This window comes from Salvelinus fontinalis, chromosome 35 (genome assembly GCF_029448725.1).
Source record: "Salvelinus fontinalis isolate EN_2023a chromosome 35, ASM2944872v1, whole genome shotgun sequence".
Lineage (NCBI taxonomy): Eukaryota > Metazoa > Chordata > Actinopteri > Salmoniformes > Salmonidae > Salvelinus > Salvelinus fontinalis.
Window position 1 is genome coordinate 37,947,232 of NC_074699.1, and position 16,096 is coordinate 37,963,327.

The following is a 16,096-nucleotide window of genomic DNA, read 5'->3' on the forward strand; positions in this document are numbered from 1 at the left end:
TCTTACCTGGAGGCAGGTATTTCAGCTGGTTGTGGGCCAGTCTTACCTGGAGGCAGGTATTTCAGCTGGTTGTGGGTCAGTCTTACCTGGAGGCAGGTATTTCAGCTGGTTGTGGGCCAGTCTTACCTGGAGGCAGGTATTTCAGCTGGTTGTGGGCCAGTCTTACCTGGAGGCAGGTATTTCAGCTGGTTGTTGGTCGGTCTTACCTGGAGGCAGGTATTTCAGCTGGTTGTGGGCCAGTCTTACCTGGAGGCAGGTATTTCAGCTGGTTGTGGGTCAGTCTTACCTGGAGGCAGGTATTTCAGCTGGTTGTTGGCCAGTCTTACCTGGAGGCAGGTATTTCAGCTGGTTGTGGGTCAGTCTTACCTGGAGGCAGGTATTTCAGCTGGTTGTGGATCAGTCTTACCTGGAGGCAGGTATTTCAGCTGGTTGTTGGCCAGTATTACCTGGAGGCAGGTATTTCAGCTGGTTTTTGGCCAGTATTACCTGGAGGCAGGTATTTCAGCTGGTTGTTGGCCAGTCTTACCTGGAGGCAGGTATTTCAGCTGGTTGTGGGTCAGTCTTACCTGGAGGCAGGTATTTCAGCTGGTTGTGGGTCAGTCTTACCTGGAGGCAGGTATTTCAGCTGGTTGTGGGTCAGTCTTACCTGGAGGCAGGTATTTCAGCTGGTTGTGGGCCAGTCTTACCTGGAGGCAGGTATTTCAGCTGGTTGTTGGCCAGTCTTACCTGGAGGCAGGTATTTCAGCTGGTTGTGGGTCAGTCTTACCTGGAGGCAGGTATTTCAGCTGGTTGTGGGTCAGTCTTACCTGGAGGCAGGTATTTCAGCTGGTTGTGGGCCAGTCTTACCTGGAGGCAGGTATTTCAGCTGGTTGTGGGCCAGTCTTACCTGGAGGCAGGTATTTCAGCTGGTTGTTGGTCAGTCTTACCTGGAGGCAGGTATTTCAGCTGGTTGTGGGTCAGTCTTACCTGGAGGCAGGTATTTCAGCTGGTTGTGGATCAGTCTTACCTGGAGGCAGGTATTTCAGCTGGTTGTTGGCCAGTATTACCTGGAGGCAGGTATTTCAGCTGGTTTTTGGCCAGTATTACCTGGAGGCAGGTATTTCAGCTGGTTGTTGGCCAGTCTTACCTGGAGGCAGGTATTTCAGCTGGTTGTGGGTCAGTCTTACCTGGAGGCAGGTATTTCAGCTGGTTGTGGGTCAGTCTTACCTGGAGGCAGGTATTTCAGCTGGTTGTGGGCCAGTCTTACCTGGAGGCAGGTATTTCAGCTGGTTGTTGGCCAGTCTTACCTGGAGGCAGGTATTTCAGCTGGTTGTTGGGTCAGTCTTACCTGGAGGCCGGTATTTCAGCTGGTTGTTGGCCAGTCTTACCTGGAGGCATGTATTTCCGCTGGTTGTGGGTCAGTCTTACCTGGAGGCAGGTATTTCAGCTGGTTGTTGGTCAGTCTAACCTGGAGGCAGGTATTTCAGCTGGTTGTTGGCCAGTATTACCTGGAGGCAGGTATTTCAGCTGGTTGTGGGTCAGTCTTACCTGGAGGCAGGTATTTCAGCTGGTTGTTGGTCAGTCTTACCTGGAGGCAGGTATTTCAGCTGGTTGTTGGCCAGTATTACCTGGAGGCAGGTATTTCAGCTGGTTGTGGGTCAGTCTTACCTGGAGGCAGGTATTTCAGCTGGTTGTTGGTCAGTCTTACCTGGAGGCAGGTATTTCAGCTGGTTGTGGATCAGTCTTACCTGGAGGCAGGTTTTTCAGCTGGTTGTTGGGTCAGTCTTACCTGGAGGCAGGTATTTCAGCTGGTTGTTGGTCAGTCTTACCTGGAGGCAGGTATTTCAGCTGGTTGTTGGCCAGTATTACCTGGAGGCAGGTATTTCAGCTGGTTGTGGATCAGTCTTACCTGGAGGCAGGTATTTCAGCTGGTTGTGGGCCAGTCTTACCTGGAGGCAGGTATTTCAGCTGGTTGTTGGTCAGTCTTACCTGGAGGCAGGTATTTCAGCTGGTTGTGGGCCAGTCTTACCTGGAGGCAGGTATTTCAGCTGGTTGTTGGTCAGTGTTACCTGGAGGCAGGTATTTCAGCTGGTTGTTGGGTCAGTCTTACCTGGAGGCAGGTATTTCAGCTGGTTGTTGGTCAGTCTTACCTGGAGGCAGGTATTTCAGCTGGTTGTTGGTCAGTCTTACCTGGAGGCAGGTATTTCAGCTGGTTGTTGGTCAGTCTTACCTGGAGTCAGGTATTTCAGCTGGTTGTTGGGTCAGTCTTACCTGGAGGCAGGTATTTCAGCTGGTTGTTGGGTCAGTCTTACCTGGAGGCAGGTATTTCAGCTGGTTGTTGGCCAGTATTACCTGGAGGCAGGTATTTCAGCTGGTTGTGGGCCAGTCTTACCTGGAGGCAGGTATTTCAGCTGGTTGTTGGGTCAGTCTTACCTGGAGGCAGGTATTTCAGCTGGTTGTGGGTCAGTCTTACCTGGAGGCAGGTATTTCAGCTGGTTGTGGGTCAGTCTTACCTGGAGGCAGGTATTTCAGCTGGTTGTGGGCCAGTCTTACCTGGAGGAAGGTATTTCAGCTGGTTGTGGGTCAGTCTTACCTGGAGGCAGGTATTTCAGCTGGTTGTGGGTCAGTCTTACCTGGAGGCAGGTATTTCAGCTGGTTGTGGGCCAGTCTTACCTGGAGGCAGGTATTTCAGCTGGTTGTGGGCCAGTCTTACCTGGAGGCAGGTATTTCAGCTGGTTGTTGGTCAGTCTTACCTGGAGGCAGGTATTTCAGCTGGTTGTGGGCCAGTCTTACCTGGAGGCAGGTATTTCAGCTGGTTGTGGGCCAGTCTTACCTGGAGGCAGGTATTTCAGCTGGTTGTTGGTCAGTCTTACCTGGAGGCAGGTATTTCAGCTGGTTGTGGGCCAGTCTTACCTGGAGGCAGGTATTTCAGCTGGTTGTGGGTCAGTCTTACCTGGAGGCAGGTATTTCAGCTGGTTGTTGGCCAGTCTTACCTGGAGGCAGGTATTTCAGCTGGTTGTGGGTCAGTCTTACCTGGAGGCAGGTATTTCAGCTGGTTGTGGATCAGTCTTACCTGGAGGCAGGTATTTCAGCTGGTTGTTGGCCAGTATTACCTGGAGGCAGGTATTTCAGCTGGTTGTTGGCCAGTATTACCTGGAGGCAGGTATTTCAGCTGGTTGTTGGCCAGTCTTACCTGGAGGCAGGTATTTCAGCTGGTTGTGGGTCAGTCTTACCTGGAGGCAGGTATTTCAGCTGGTTGTGGGTCAGTCTTACCTGGAGGCAGGTATTTCAGCTGGTTGTGGGCCAGTCTTACCTGGAGGCAGGTATTTCAGCTGGTTGTTGGCCAGTCTTACCTGGAGGCAGGTATTTCAGCTGGTTGTGGGTCAGTCTTACCTGGAGGCAGGTATTTCAGCTGTTTGTGGGCCAGTCTTACCTGGAGGCAGGTATTTCAGCTGGTTGTGGGCCAGTCTTACCTGGAGGCAGGTATTTCAGCTGGTTGTGGGTCAGTCTTACCTGCTGGCAGGTATTTCAGCTGGTTGTGGGTCAGTCTTACCTGGAGGCAGGTATTTCAGCTGGTTGTTGGTCAGTCTTACCTGGAGGCAGGTATTTCAGCTGGTTGTGGGTCAGTCTTGCCTGCTGGCAGGTATTTCAGCTGGTTGTGGGCCAGTCTTACCTGGAGGCAGGTATTTCAGCTGGTTGTTGGCCAGTCTTACCTGGAGGCAGGTATTTCAGCTGGTTGTTGGGTCAGTCTTACCTGGAGGCCGGTATTTCAGCTGGTTGTTGGCCAGTCTTACCTGGAGGCATGTATTTCCGCTGGTTGTGGGTCAGTCTTACCTGGAGGCAGGTATTTCAGCTGGTTGTTGGTCATTCTAACCTGGAGGCAGGTATTTCAGCTGGTTGTTGGCCAGTATTACCTGGAGGCAGGTATTTCAGCTGGTTGTTGGCCAGTATTACCTGGAGGCAGGTATTTCAGCTGGTTGTGGATCAGTCTTACCTGGAGGCAAGTATTTCAGCTGGTTGTGGGCCAGTCTTACCTGGAGGCAGGTATTTCAGCTGGTTGTTGGTCAGTCTTACCTGGAGGCAGGTATTTCAGCTGGTTGTGGGCCAGTCTTACCTGGAGGCAGGTATTTCAGCTGGTTGTTGGTCAGTGTTACCTGGAGGCAGGTATTTCAGCTGGTTGTTGGGTCAGTCTTACCTGGAGGCAGGTATTTCAGCTGGTTGTTGGTCAGTCTTACCTGGAGGCAGGTATTTCAGCTGGTTGTTGGTCAGTCTTACCTGGAGTCAGGTATTTCAGCTGGTTGTTGGGTCAGTCTTACCTGGAGGCAGGTATTTCAGCTGGTTGTTGGGTCAGTCTTACCTGGAGGCAGGTATTTCAGCTGGTTGTTGGCCAGTATTACCTGGAGGCAGGTATTTCAGCTGGTTGTTGGTCAGTCTTACCTGGAGGCAGGTATTTCAGCTGGTTGTTGGTCAGTCTTACCTGGAGGCAGGTATTTCAGCTGGTTGTTGGCCAGTCTCAGGTGTCGTAGGGACCTCAGCCTGCCGATCTCTGGGCAGATGACCTGCAGAGCGTTGTCACTCAGGTCTAAAGACTGCAGCCTGGACAGGTTACCTATAGCTGAGGACAGGACAGGTTACCTATCGCTGAGGACAGGACAGGTTACCTATTGCTGAGGACAGGACAGGTTACCTATCGCTGAGGACAGGACATGTTACCTATCGCTGAGGACAGGACAGGTTACCTATCTCTGAGGACAGGACAGGTTACCTATAGCTGAGGACAGGACAGGTTACCTATAGCTGAGGACAGGACAGGTTACCTATAGCTGAGGACAGGACAGGTTACCTAAAGCTGAGGACAGGACAGGTTACCTAAAGCTGAGGACAGGACAGGTTACCTATCGCCGAGGACAGGACAGGTTACCTATCGCTGAGGACAGGACAGGTTACCTATAGCTGAGGACAGGACAGGTTACCTATCTCTGAGGACAGGACAGGTTACCTATAGCTGAGGACAGGACAGGTTACCTATAGCTGAGGACAGGACAGGTTACCTATAGCTGAGGACAGGACAGGTTACCTAAAGCTGAGGACAGGACAGGTTACCTATCGCTGAGGACAGGACAGGTTACCTATCGCTGAGGACAGGACAGGTTACCTAAAGCTGAGGACAGGACAGGTTACCTATCGCTGAGGACAGGACAGGTTACCTATCGCTGAAGACAGGACAGACATCTTATAGTATGGTAGAGTAAACATCACCTTTAAGTTAGAACCTCCTCAATGGTAACCGGTTATCAGCTACTCAGAAAACATTACAGTCAGATATTTGGCTTCAATACAACTGTTTGTTTACTGTGTAAACGTTCAAATGACAACACTGATTGGGATACCTGTATTAGTATGCATTATGGATCTCCATTGGTTCCTGCCAAGGCAGCAGCTACTCTTCCTGGGGTTTATTATGGACCCCCATTAGTTCCAGCCAAGGCAGCAGCTACTCTTCCTGGTGTTTATTATGGATCCCCATTAGTTCCTGCCAAGGCAGCAGCTACTCTTCCTGGGGTTTATTATGGATCCCCATTAGTTCCAGCCAAGGCAGCAGCTACTCTTCCTGGGGTTTATTATGGATCCCTATTAATTCCTGTCAAGGTAGCAGCTACTCTTCCTGGGGTTTATTATGGATCCCCATTAGTTCCTGCGAAAGCAGCAGCTACTCTTCCTGGGGTTTATTATGGATCCCCATTAGTTCCTGTCAAGGCAGCAGCTACTCTTCCTGGGGTTTATTATGGATCCCCATTAGTTCCTGTCAAGGCAGCAGCTACTCTTCCTGGGGTTTATTATGGATCCCCATTAGTTCCTGTTAAGGCTGCAGATACTCTTCCTGGGGTTTATTATGGATCCCCATTAGTTCCTGTCAAGGCAGCAGCTACTCTTCCTGGGGTTTATTATGGATCCCCATTAATTCCTGTCAAGGTAGCAGCTACTCTTCCTGGGGTTCATTATGGATCCCCATTACTTTCTGTCAAGGCAGCAGCTACTCTTCCTGGGGATTATTATGGATCTCCATTAGTTCCTGCCAAGGCAGCAGCTACTCTTCCTGGGGTTTATTATGGATCCCCATTAGTTCCTGCCAAGGCAGCAGCTACTCTTCCTGGGGTTTATTATGGATCCCCATTAGTTCCTGCCAAGGCTGCAGCTACTCTTCCTGGGGTGTATTATGGATCCCCATTAGTTCCTGCCAAGGCAGCAGCTACTCTTCCTGGGGTTTATTATGGATCCCCATTAATTCCTGTCAAGGCAGCAGCTACTCTTCCTGGGGTTTATTATGGATCCCCATTAGTTCCTGTCAAGGCAGCAGCTACTCTTCCTGGGGTTCATTATGGATCCCCATTAGTTCCTGTCAAGGCAGCAGCTACTATTCCTGGGGATTATTACAGATCTCCATTAGTTCCTGCCTAGGCAGCAGCTACTATTCCTGGGGATTATTACAGATCTCCATTAGTTCCTGCCTAGGCAGCAGCTACTCTTCCTGGGGTTTATTATGGATCCCCATTAGTTCCTGCCAAGGCAGCAGCTACTCTTCCTGGGGTTTATTATGGATCCCCATTAGTTCCTGCCAAGGCAGCAGCTACTCTTCCTGGGGTTTATTATGGATCCCCATTAGTTCCTGCCAAGGCAGCAGCTACTCTTCCTGAGGTTTATTATGGATCCCCATTAGTTCCTGCCAAGGCAGCAGCTACTCTTCCTGGGGTGTATTATGGATCCCCATTAGTTCCTGCCAAGGCAGCAGCTACTCTTCCTGGGGTTTATTATGGATCCCCATTAATTCCTGTCAAGGCAGCAGCTACTCTTCCTGGGGTTTATTATGGATCCCCATTAGTTCCTGCCAAGGCAGCAGCTACTCTTCCTGGGGTGTATTATGGATCCCCATTAGTTCCTGCCATGACAGCAGCTACTCTTCCTGGGGTTTATTATGGATCCCCATTAATTCCTGTCAAGGCAGCAGCTACTCTTCCTGGGGTTTATTATGGATCCCCATTAGTTCCTGCCAAGGCAGCAGCTACTCTTCCTGGGGTTTATTATGGATCCCCATTAGTTCCTGTCAAGGCAGCAGCTACTCTTCCTGGGGTTTATTATGGATCCCCATTAGTTCCTGCCAAGGCAGCAGCTACTCTTCCTGAGGTTTATTATGGATCCCCATTAGTTCCTGCCAAGGCAGCAGCTACTCTTCCTGGGGTTTATTATGGATCCCCATTAGTTCCTGCCAAGGCAGCAGCTACTCTTCCTGGGGTGTATTATGGATCCCCATTAGTTCCTGCCAAGGCAGCAGCTACTCTTCCTGGGGTTTATTATGGATCCCCATTAGTTCCTGCCAAGGCAGCAGCTACTCTTCCTGAGGTTTATTATGGATCCCCATTAGTTCCTGCCAAGGCAGCAGCTACTCTTCCTGGGGTTTATTATGGACCCCCATTAGTTCCTGCCAAGGCAGCAGCTACTTGGTCCAGCAAAATTAAGGCAGTTTATCATTTTTAAACATTACATTTCACAGCACATTAAGTGTTCCCTTGGACCACTACTCTACTAGCACATATCTACAAAACAAAATCGGTGTGTATGTGTGTGTATAGTGCGTATGTTATAGTGTGTGTGTGTGCCTATGTTTGTGTTGCTTCACATTGAACAGCTGGGACTAAGGTGTATTTTTTTTTACTGCTACTGCTGCTTTCTACTGCTGCATCAGTTACTTGATGTGGAATAGAGTTCCATGTAGTCATGGCTCTATGTAGTACTGTGGAATAGAGTTCCATGTAGTCATGGCTCTATGTAGTACTGTGGAATAGAGTTCCATGTAGTCGTGGCTCTATGTAGTACTGTGGAATAGAGGTCCATGTAGTCGTGGCTCTATGTAGTACTGTGGAATAGAGTTCCATGTAGTCGTGGCTCTATGTAGTACTGTGGAATAGAGTTCCATGTAGTCATGGCTCTATGTAGTACTGTGGAATAGAGTTCCATGTAGTCATGGCTCTATGTAGTACTGTGGAATAGAGTTCCATGTAGTCATGGCTCTATGTAGTACTGTGGAATAGAGTTCCATGTAGTCGTGGCTCTATGTAGTACTGTGGAATAGAGTTCCATGTAGTCATGGCTCTATGTAGTACTGTGGAATAGAGTTCCATGTAGTCATGGCTCTATGTAGTACTGTGGAATAGAGTTCCATGTAGTCATGGCTCTATGTAGTACTGTGGAATAGAGTTCCATGTAGTCATGGCTCTATGTAGTACTGTGGAATAGAGTTCCATGTAGTCATGGCTCTATGTACTACTGTGGAATAGAGTTCCATGTAGTCATGGCTCTATGTAGTACTGTGGAATAGAGTTCCATGTAGTCGTGGCTCTATGTAGTACTGTGGAATAGAGTTCCATGTAGTCGTGGCTCTATGTAGTACTGTGGAATAGAGTTCCATGTAGTCGTGGCTCTATGTAGTACTGTGGAATAGAGTTCCATGTAGTCATGGCTCTATGTAGTACTGTGGAATAGAGTTCCATGTAGTCATGGCTCTATGTAGTACTGTGGAATAGAGTTCCATGTAGTCATGGCTCTATGTAGTACTGTGGAATAGAGTTCCATGTAGTCATGGCTCTATGTAGTACTGTGGAATAGAGTTCCATGTAGTCATGGCTCTATGTACTACTGTGGAATAGAGTTCCATGTAGTCGTGGCTCTATGTAGTACTGTGGAATAGAGTTCCATGTAGTCATGGCTCTATGTAGTACTGTGGAATAGAGTTCCATGTAGTCGTGGCTCTATGTAGTACTGTGGAATAGAGTTCCATGTAGTCGTGGCTCTATGTAGTACTGTGGAATAGAGTTCCATGTAGTCATGGCTCTATGTAGTACTGTGGAATAGAGTTCCATGTAGTCATGGCTCTATGTAGTACTGTGGAATAGAGTTCCATGTAGTCATGGCTCTATGTAGTACTGTGGAATAGAGTTCCATGTAGTCATGGCTCTATGTAGTACTGTGGAATAGAGTTCCATGTAGTCATGGCTCTATGTACTACTGTGGAATAGAGTTCCATGTAGTCGTGGCTCTATGTAGTACTGTGGAATAGAGTTCCATGTAGTCGTGGCTCTATGTAGTACTGTGGAATAGAGTTCCATGTAGTCGTGGCTCTATGTACTACTGTGGAATAGAGTTCCATGTAGTCGTGGCTCTATGTAGTACTGTGGAATAGAGTTCCATGTAGTCGTGGCTCTATGTAGTACTGTGGAATAGAGTTCCATGTAGTCGTGGCTCTATGTAGTACTGTGGAATAGAGTTCCATGTAGTCGTGGCTCTATGTAGTACTGTGGAATAGAGTTCCATGTAGTCGTGGCTCTATGTAGTACTGTGGAATAGAGTTCCATGTAGTCATGGCTCTATGTAGTACTGTGGAATAGAGTTCCATGTAGTCATGGCTCTATGTAGTACTGTGGAATAGAGTTCCATGTAGTCATGGCTCTATGTAGTACTGTGGAATAGAGTTCCATGTAGTCATGGCTCTATGTAGTACTGTGGAATAGAGTTCCATGTAGTCATGGCTCTATGTACTACTGTGGAATAGAGTTCCATGTAGTCGTGGCTCTATGTAGTACTGTGGAATAGAGTTCCATGTAGTCGTGGCTCTATGTAGTACTGTGGAATAGAGTTCCATGTAGTCGTGGCTCTATGTAGTACTGTGGAATAGAGTTCCATGTAGTCGTGGCTCTATGTAGTACTGTGGAATAGAGTTCCATGTAGTCGTGGCTCTATGTAGTACTGTGGAATAGAGTTCCATGTAGTCATGGCTCTATGTAGTACTGTGGAATAGAGTTCCATGTAGTCATGGCTCTATGTAGTACTGTGGAATAGAGTTCCATGTAGTCATGGCTCTATGTAGTACTGTGGAATAGAGTTCCATGTAGTCGTGGCTCTATGTAGTACTGTGGAATAGAGTTCCATGTAGTCGTGGCTCTATGTAGTACTGTGGAATAGAGTTCCATGTAGTCATGGCTCTATGTAGTACTGTGGAATAGAGTTCCATGTAGTCATGGCTCTATGTAGTACTGTGGAATAGAGTTCCATGTAGTCATGGCTCTATGTAGTACTGTGGAATAGAGTTCCATGTAGTCATGGCTCTATGTAGTACTGTGGAATAGAGTTCCATGTAGTCATGGCTCTATGTAGTACTGTGGAATAGAGTTCCATGTAGTCATGGCTCTATGTAGTACTGTGGAATAGAGTTCCATGTAGTCATGGCTCTATGTAGTACTGCCAAGGTGTTGAATGTAAGTAACTCAGTATAATACACTGCTCAAAAAAATAAAGGTAACACTTAAACAACACAATGTAACTCCAAGTCAATCACACTTCTGTGAAATCAAACTGTCCACTTAGGAAGCAACACTGATTGACAATAAATTTCACATGCTGTTGTGCAAATGGAATAGACAAAAGGTGGAAATTATAGGCAATTAGCAAGACACCCCCAATAAAGGAGTGGTTCTGCAGGTGGTGACCACAGACCACTTCTCAGTTCCTATGCTTCCTGGCTGATGTTTTGGTCACTTTTGAATGCTGGCGGTGCTTTCACTCTAGTGGTAGCATGAGACAGAGTCTACAACCCACACAAGTGGCTCAGGTAGTGCAGTTCATCCAGGATGGCACATCAATGCGAACTGTGGCAAAAAAGTTTGCTGTGTCTGTCAGCGTAGTGTCCAGAGCATGCAGGCGCTACCAGGAGCCAGGCCAGTACATCAGGAGACGTGGAGGAGGCCGTAGGAGGGCAACAACCCAGCAGCAGGACCGGTACCTCCGCCGTTGTGTAAGGAGGAGCACTGCCAGAGCCCTGCAAAATGACCTCCAGCAGGCCACAAATGTGCATGTGTCTGCTCAAACGGTCAGAAACAGACTCCATGAGGGTGGTATGAGGTCCCGACGTCCACAGGTGGGGTTGTGCTTACAGCCCAACACCGTGCAGGACGTTTGACATTTGCCAGAGAACACCAAGATTGGCAAATTCGCCACTGGCGCCCTGTGCTCTTCACAGATGAAAGCAGGTTCACACTGAGTACATGAGCACATGTGACAGACGTGACAGAGTCTGGAGACGCCGTGGAGAACGTTCTGCTGCCTGCAACATCCTCCAGCATGACCGGTTTGGCGATGGGTCAGTCATGGTGTGGGGTGGCATTTCTTTGTGGGGCTGCACAGCCCTCCATGTGCTCGCCAGAGGTAGCCTGACTGCCATTAGGTACCGAGATGAGATCCTCAGACCCCTTGTGTGACCATATGCTGGTGCGGTTGGCCCTGGGTTCCTCCTAATGCAAGACAATGCTAGACCTCATGTGGCTGGAGTGTGTCAGCAGTTCCTGCAAGAGGAAGGCATTGATGCTATGGACTGGCCCGCCCGTTCCCAGACCTGAATCCAATTGAGCACATCTGGGACATCATGTCTCGCTCCATCCACCAACGCCACGTTGCACCACAGACTGTCCAGGAGTTGGCGGATGCTTTAGTCCAGGTCTGGGAGGAGATCCCTCAGGAGACCATCCGCCACCTCATCAGGAGCATGCCCAGGCGTTGTAGGGAGGTCATACAGGCACGTGGAGGCCACACACACTACTGAGTCTGATTTTGACTTGTTTTAAGGACATCACATCAAAGTTGAATCAGCCTGTACTGTGGTTTTCCACTTTAATTTTGAGTGTGACTCCAAATCCAGACCTCCATGGGTTGATACATTTGATTTCCACTGATAATTCTTGTGTGATTTCGTTGTCAGCACATTCAACTATGTAAAAGAAAAAAGTATTTAATAAGAATATTTCATTCATTCAGATCTAGGATGTGTTATTTTAGTGTTCCCTTTATTTTCTTCAGCAGTGTAGTATCAGCCTCTTCTAAATGACTGAAGATCATCACCTTCAGGAACACAGGTTATGTTGTTGGAATGCAGATACCTTGAAGAGACAAAGACCAATGACCCTTTAAAAGATTGACAAGCGTCAACAAGTCAAAAGTACCAAACATGTGAAAGACCACAACGGTTGATTACTTTCCCAAAATGCGACTGTAGCGCCATCTAGTGGACGCATCAAAACTGCTGTCCAACAGTTCCTATGTATTCCTGCCCCGATGTCTTTCCTACAGTCAGAAAATATGATTTTCTACTTACAGCTCTATTAAGTAGGGGAGCTTCTGTTACTTACAGCTCTATACTTACAGCTGTATTAAGTAGGGGAGCTTCTGTTACTTACAGCTCTATTAAGTAGGAGAGCTTCTATACTTACAGCTCTATTAAGTAGGGGAGCTTCTATACTTACAGCTCTATTAAGTAGGGGAGTTTCTATACTTACAGCTCTATTAGGTAGGGGAGCTTCTATACTTACAGCTGTATTAAGTAGGGGAGCTTCTATACTTACAGCTGTATTAAGTAGGGGAGCTTCTATACTTACAGCTCTATTAAGTAGGGGAGTTTCTATACTTACAGCTCTATTAGGTAGGGGAGCTTCTATACTTACAGCTGTATTAAGTAGGGGAGCTTCTATACTTACAGCTGTATTAAGTAGGGGAGCTTCTATACTTACAGCTGTATTAAGTAGGGGAGCTTCTATACTTACAGCTGTATTAAGTAGGGGAGCTTCTATACTTACAGCTCTATTAGGTAGGGGAGCTTCTATACTTACAGCTCTATTAGGTAGGGGAGCTTCTATACTTACAGCTCTATTAAGTAGGGGAGTTTCTATACTTACAGCTCTATTAAGTAGGGGAGTTTCTATACTTACAGCTCTATTAGGTAGGGGAGCTTCTATACTTACAGCTGTATTAAGTAGGGGAGCTTCTATACTTACAGCTGTATTAAGTAGGGGAGCTTCTATACTTACAGCTCTATTAAGTAGGGGAGCTTCTATACTTACAGCTCTATTAAGTAGGGGAGCTTCTATACTTACAGCTCTATTAAGTAGGGGAGCTTCTATACTTACAGCTCTATTAAGTAGCGGAGCTTCTATACTTACAGCTCTATTAAGTAGGGGAGCTTCTATACTTACAGCTCTATTAAGTTGGGGAGCTTCTGTTACTTACAGCTCTATTAAGTAGGGGAGCTTCTATACTTACAGCTCTATTAAGTAGGGGAGCTTCTATACTTACAGCTCTATTAAGTAGGGGAGCTTCTATACTTACAGCTCTATTAAGTAGGGGAGCTTCTATACTTACAGCTCTATTAAGTAGGGGAGCTTCTATACTTACAGCTCTATTAAGTAGGGGAGCTTCTATACTTACAGCTCTATTAAGTAGGGGAGCTTCTATACTTACAGCTCTATTAAGTAGGGGAGTTTCTATACTTACAGCTCTATTAGGTAGGGGAGCTTCTATACTTACAGCTCTATTAAGTAGGGGAGCTTCTATACTTACAGCTCTATTAAGTAGGGGAGTTTCTATACTTACAGCTCTATTAGGTAGGGGAGCTTCTATACTTACAGCTGTATTAAGTAGGGGAGCTTCTATACTTACAGCTGTATTAAGTAGGGGAGCTTCTATACTTACAGCTCTATTAAGTAGGGGAGTTTCTATACTTACAGCTCTATTAGGTAGGGGAGCTTCTATACTTACAGCTGTATTAAGTAGGGGAGCTTCTATACTTACAGCTGTATTAAGTAGGGGAGCTTCTATACTTACAGCTGTATTAAGTAGGGGAGCTTCTATACTTACAGCTCTATTAAGTAGGGGAGCTTCTATACTTACAGCTCTATTAAGTAGGGGAGCTTCTATACTTACAGCTCTATTAAGTAGGGGAGCTTCTATACTTACAGCTCTATTAAGTAGGGGAGCTTCTATACTTACAGCTCTATTAAGTTGGGGAGCTTCTGTTACTTACAGCTCTATTAAGTAGGGGAGCTTCTATACTTACAGCTCTATTAAGTAGGGGAGCTTCTATACTTACAGCTCTATTAAGTAGGGGAGCTTCTATACTTACAGCTCTATTAAGTAGGGGAGCTTCTATACTTACAGCTCTATTAAGTTGGGGAGCTTCTTTTACTTACAGCTCTATTAAGTAGGGGAGCTTCTATACTTACAGCTCTATTAAGTAGGGGAGCTTCTATACTTACAGCTCTATTAAGTTGGGGAGCTTCTGTGCTAGATTATCCGGCTGCAGAAAGGAGAGAAAGGATGTTTTTAGAACACAGACCATAATGCAACCGATGACAGAAGACTGACTACATCACTAAGAGCTACAGAAGGAGAGTTACCACATTAATACTGGATCTAAACCATCTAAAACAGACACCTATCTCCCGGGTGGCGCAGTGGTCTAGAGTACTGCATCGCAGGGCTAGCTGCGCCACCAGAGTCTCTGGGTTCACGCCCAGGCTCTGTCGCAGCCGGCCGCGACCGGGAGGTCCGTGGGGAGACGCACAAAGTGGATATTGTAAAGTGGTTGTTCCACTGGATATCATAAGGTGAATGCACCAATTTGTAAGTCGCTCTGGATAAGAGCGTCTGCTAAATGACTTAAATGTAAATGTATCTCTGGTCCAAGGTGTTACGTAACAGCCTGGACCAGAGACCCCACCAGTCTGTACCAGCGTGGTGAGAGAGTTCCTCTTCATATAAAGCCTCTGTAGGAACTGTAGTCCTTCATCCTTCAGCAGCTCGACAGGAAAGATGTTCAGGTTCCTGTAGATGAGGAACAGGTTGAATAAAGAACATATAACTTAACACATAGTAACATGACTTAATAAATCACACAACATATAACTTAACACATAGTAACATGACTTAATAAATCACACAACATATAACTTAACACATAGTAACATGACTTAATAAATCACACACCTGTAGTTGAGGAACAGGTTGAATAAAGAACATATAACTTAACACATAGTAACATGTCTTAATAAATCACACAACATATAACTTAACACATAGTAACACGTCTTAATAAATCACACCTGTAGTTGAGGAACAAGTTCTTGTGACGCTCCTGCTTGGCCATGCAGATCGCCTCCTGCAGCTCAGACGCCATGGCAACACTTCCTGTACCGTCACTTCCTGTCCTTTTCCTGGTTTTCTATCTAAACCACGGCGACACCTTAGAGAGGAGAATTAACAGGAACACAACAGAGATGTTCCCTATAATCAGACTGGGAACATGATGCATTGGCAAAATATAACACCTACATGTGCAATAGTTAGATACAGTAAAACACAATGTTTTATTCATCAATCAGACATACAGCTTGGTTGAATGTACAATACATACCGTAGGAAAGATGCTATCTAGCTAGCTAGTAACGTTAGCTAGTTATATCAGCAGTATCTTCGGTCCTACTGTACTGTAACTTGCGAGCTAACGTTAGCATATCAGTAACGTTAACGTTGCTATATGACATGCAGAGTAAGCGAACGTTAGTTGCGAGCACTTGGGTCTTCCTTGGCAATGTGCAAAACAAACAGTTAACTTATGTAAGTAGCTAGCTAGCCCTGTACGGCCAATTAAAACCAACATTATCAAACGTTTCAAAACAGTAGCTAGCTTCTTTGAGAGCACATCTCCAAGTGAACTGCTTATTCATGTCAAACTGTTAGCTTAGCTACTTCCTTTACCTTATCCTTGCAGAAACAATGTAAAGCCTCATCACGTCCCTGTGGGCACATCTTGATATTTTATCAACAGACGTCAAAAAGTCAACGCCGACGTCATTGACCGGCGCCCGGATGTGACTTGTTGGCCGGTTGTTGTAGTTTTTGAGGCATCGTAACGATTCTAGCTTTAGCGACACGAGGGCGCTCTTCCTCCAGAACCAAATGCACCACACATCAGTATCTTTGAGACGATGTCTGGGTCGTCTCAGAACATGTATACAGTGGCATACTGAGTTAAGCATATCAGGTACAGCAGGGGTTCCCAAACCTTTCCACTCGGCCCCCCTTCCAGCATCGGGGAACATCCTTTTGCTTACAATATACACTACCAGTCAAAAGTTTTAAAACACCTCTTCAATTCAAGGGTTTTTCTTATTTTTTTTATTACTATTTTCTAAATTGTAGAATAATAGTGACGACATCAAAACTATGAAATAACACATATGGA

At 46.5% G+C, this 16,096-nt stretch overlaps 1 protein-coding gene and 1 long non-coding RNA gene across 6 annotated transcripts in view; both read right to left on the minus strand.

Moving 5' to 3' along the window:
* The window catches only part of lrrc28 (leucine rich repeat containing 28), a 43,976-nt gene extending 28,262 nt beyond the window's left edge, over positions 1–15,714 (minus strand). The window contains exons 1-6 of one of the 3 annotated variants that reach the window (XM_055900117.1): positions 15,610–15,714; positions 14,955–15,094; positions 14,583–14,676; positions 14,109–14,149; positions 11,923–11,960; positions 4,457–4,594 (exon numbers count right to left, since the gene is read on the minus strand). In XM_055900117.1, coding sequence (XP_055756092.1) covers positions 4,457–4,594; positions 11,923–11,960; positions 14,109–14,149; positions 14,583–14,676; positions 14,955–15,028 — 385 coding nt within the window. In that variant the 5' untranslated portion in view covers positions 15,029–15,094; positions 15,610–15,714. The other 2 variants (XM_055900118.1, XM_055900119.1) reach the window with 2 other exon arrangements.
* Positions 140–2,394, minus strand: LOC129834823 (uncharacterized). Of its 3 annotated transcripts, none has more exons than XR_008756305.1 (3): positions 1,849–2,394; positions 967–1,808; positions 140–926 (listed from the first exon to the last, which is right to left on the minus strand). It is a non-coding gene; the product is annotated as an uncharacterized LOC129834823 (long non-coding RNA). The 3 variants fall into 3 exon arrangements; XR_008756306.1 differs by having other exon boundaries at positions 140–406; positions 887–1,808; XR_008756307.1 differs by having other exon boundaries at positions 140–326; positions 487–1,808.
* Positions 15,715–16,096: the final 382 nt, after the last annotated feature.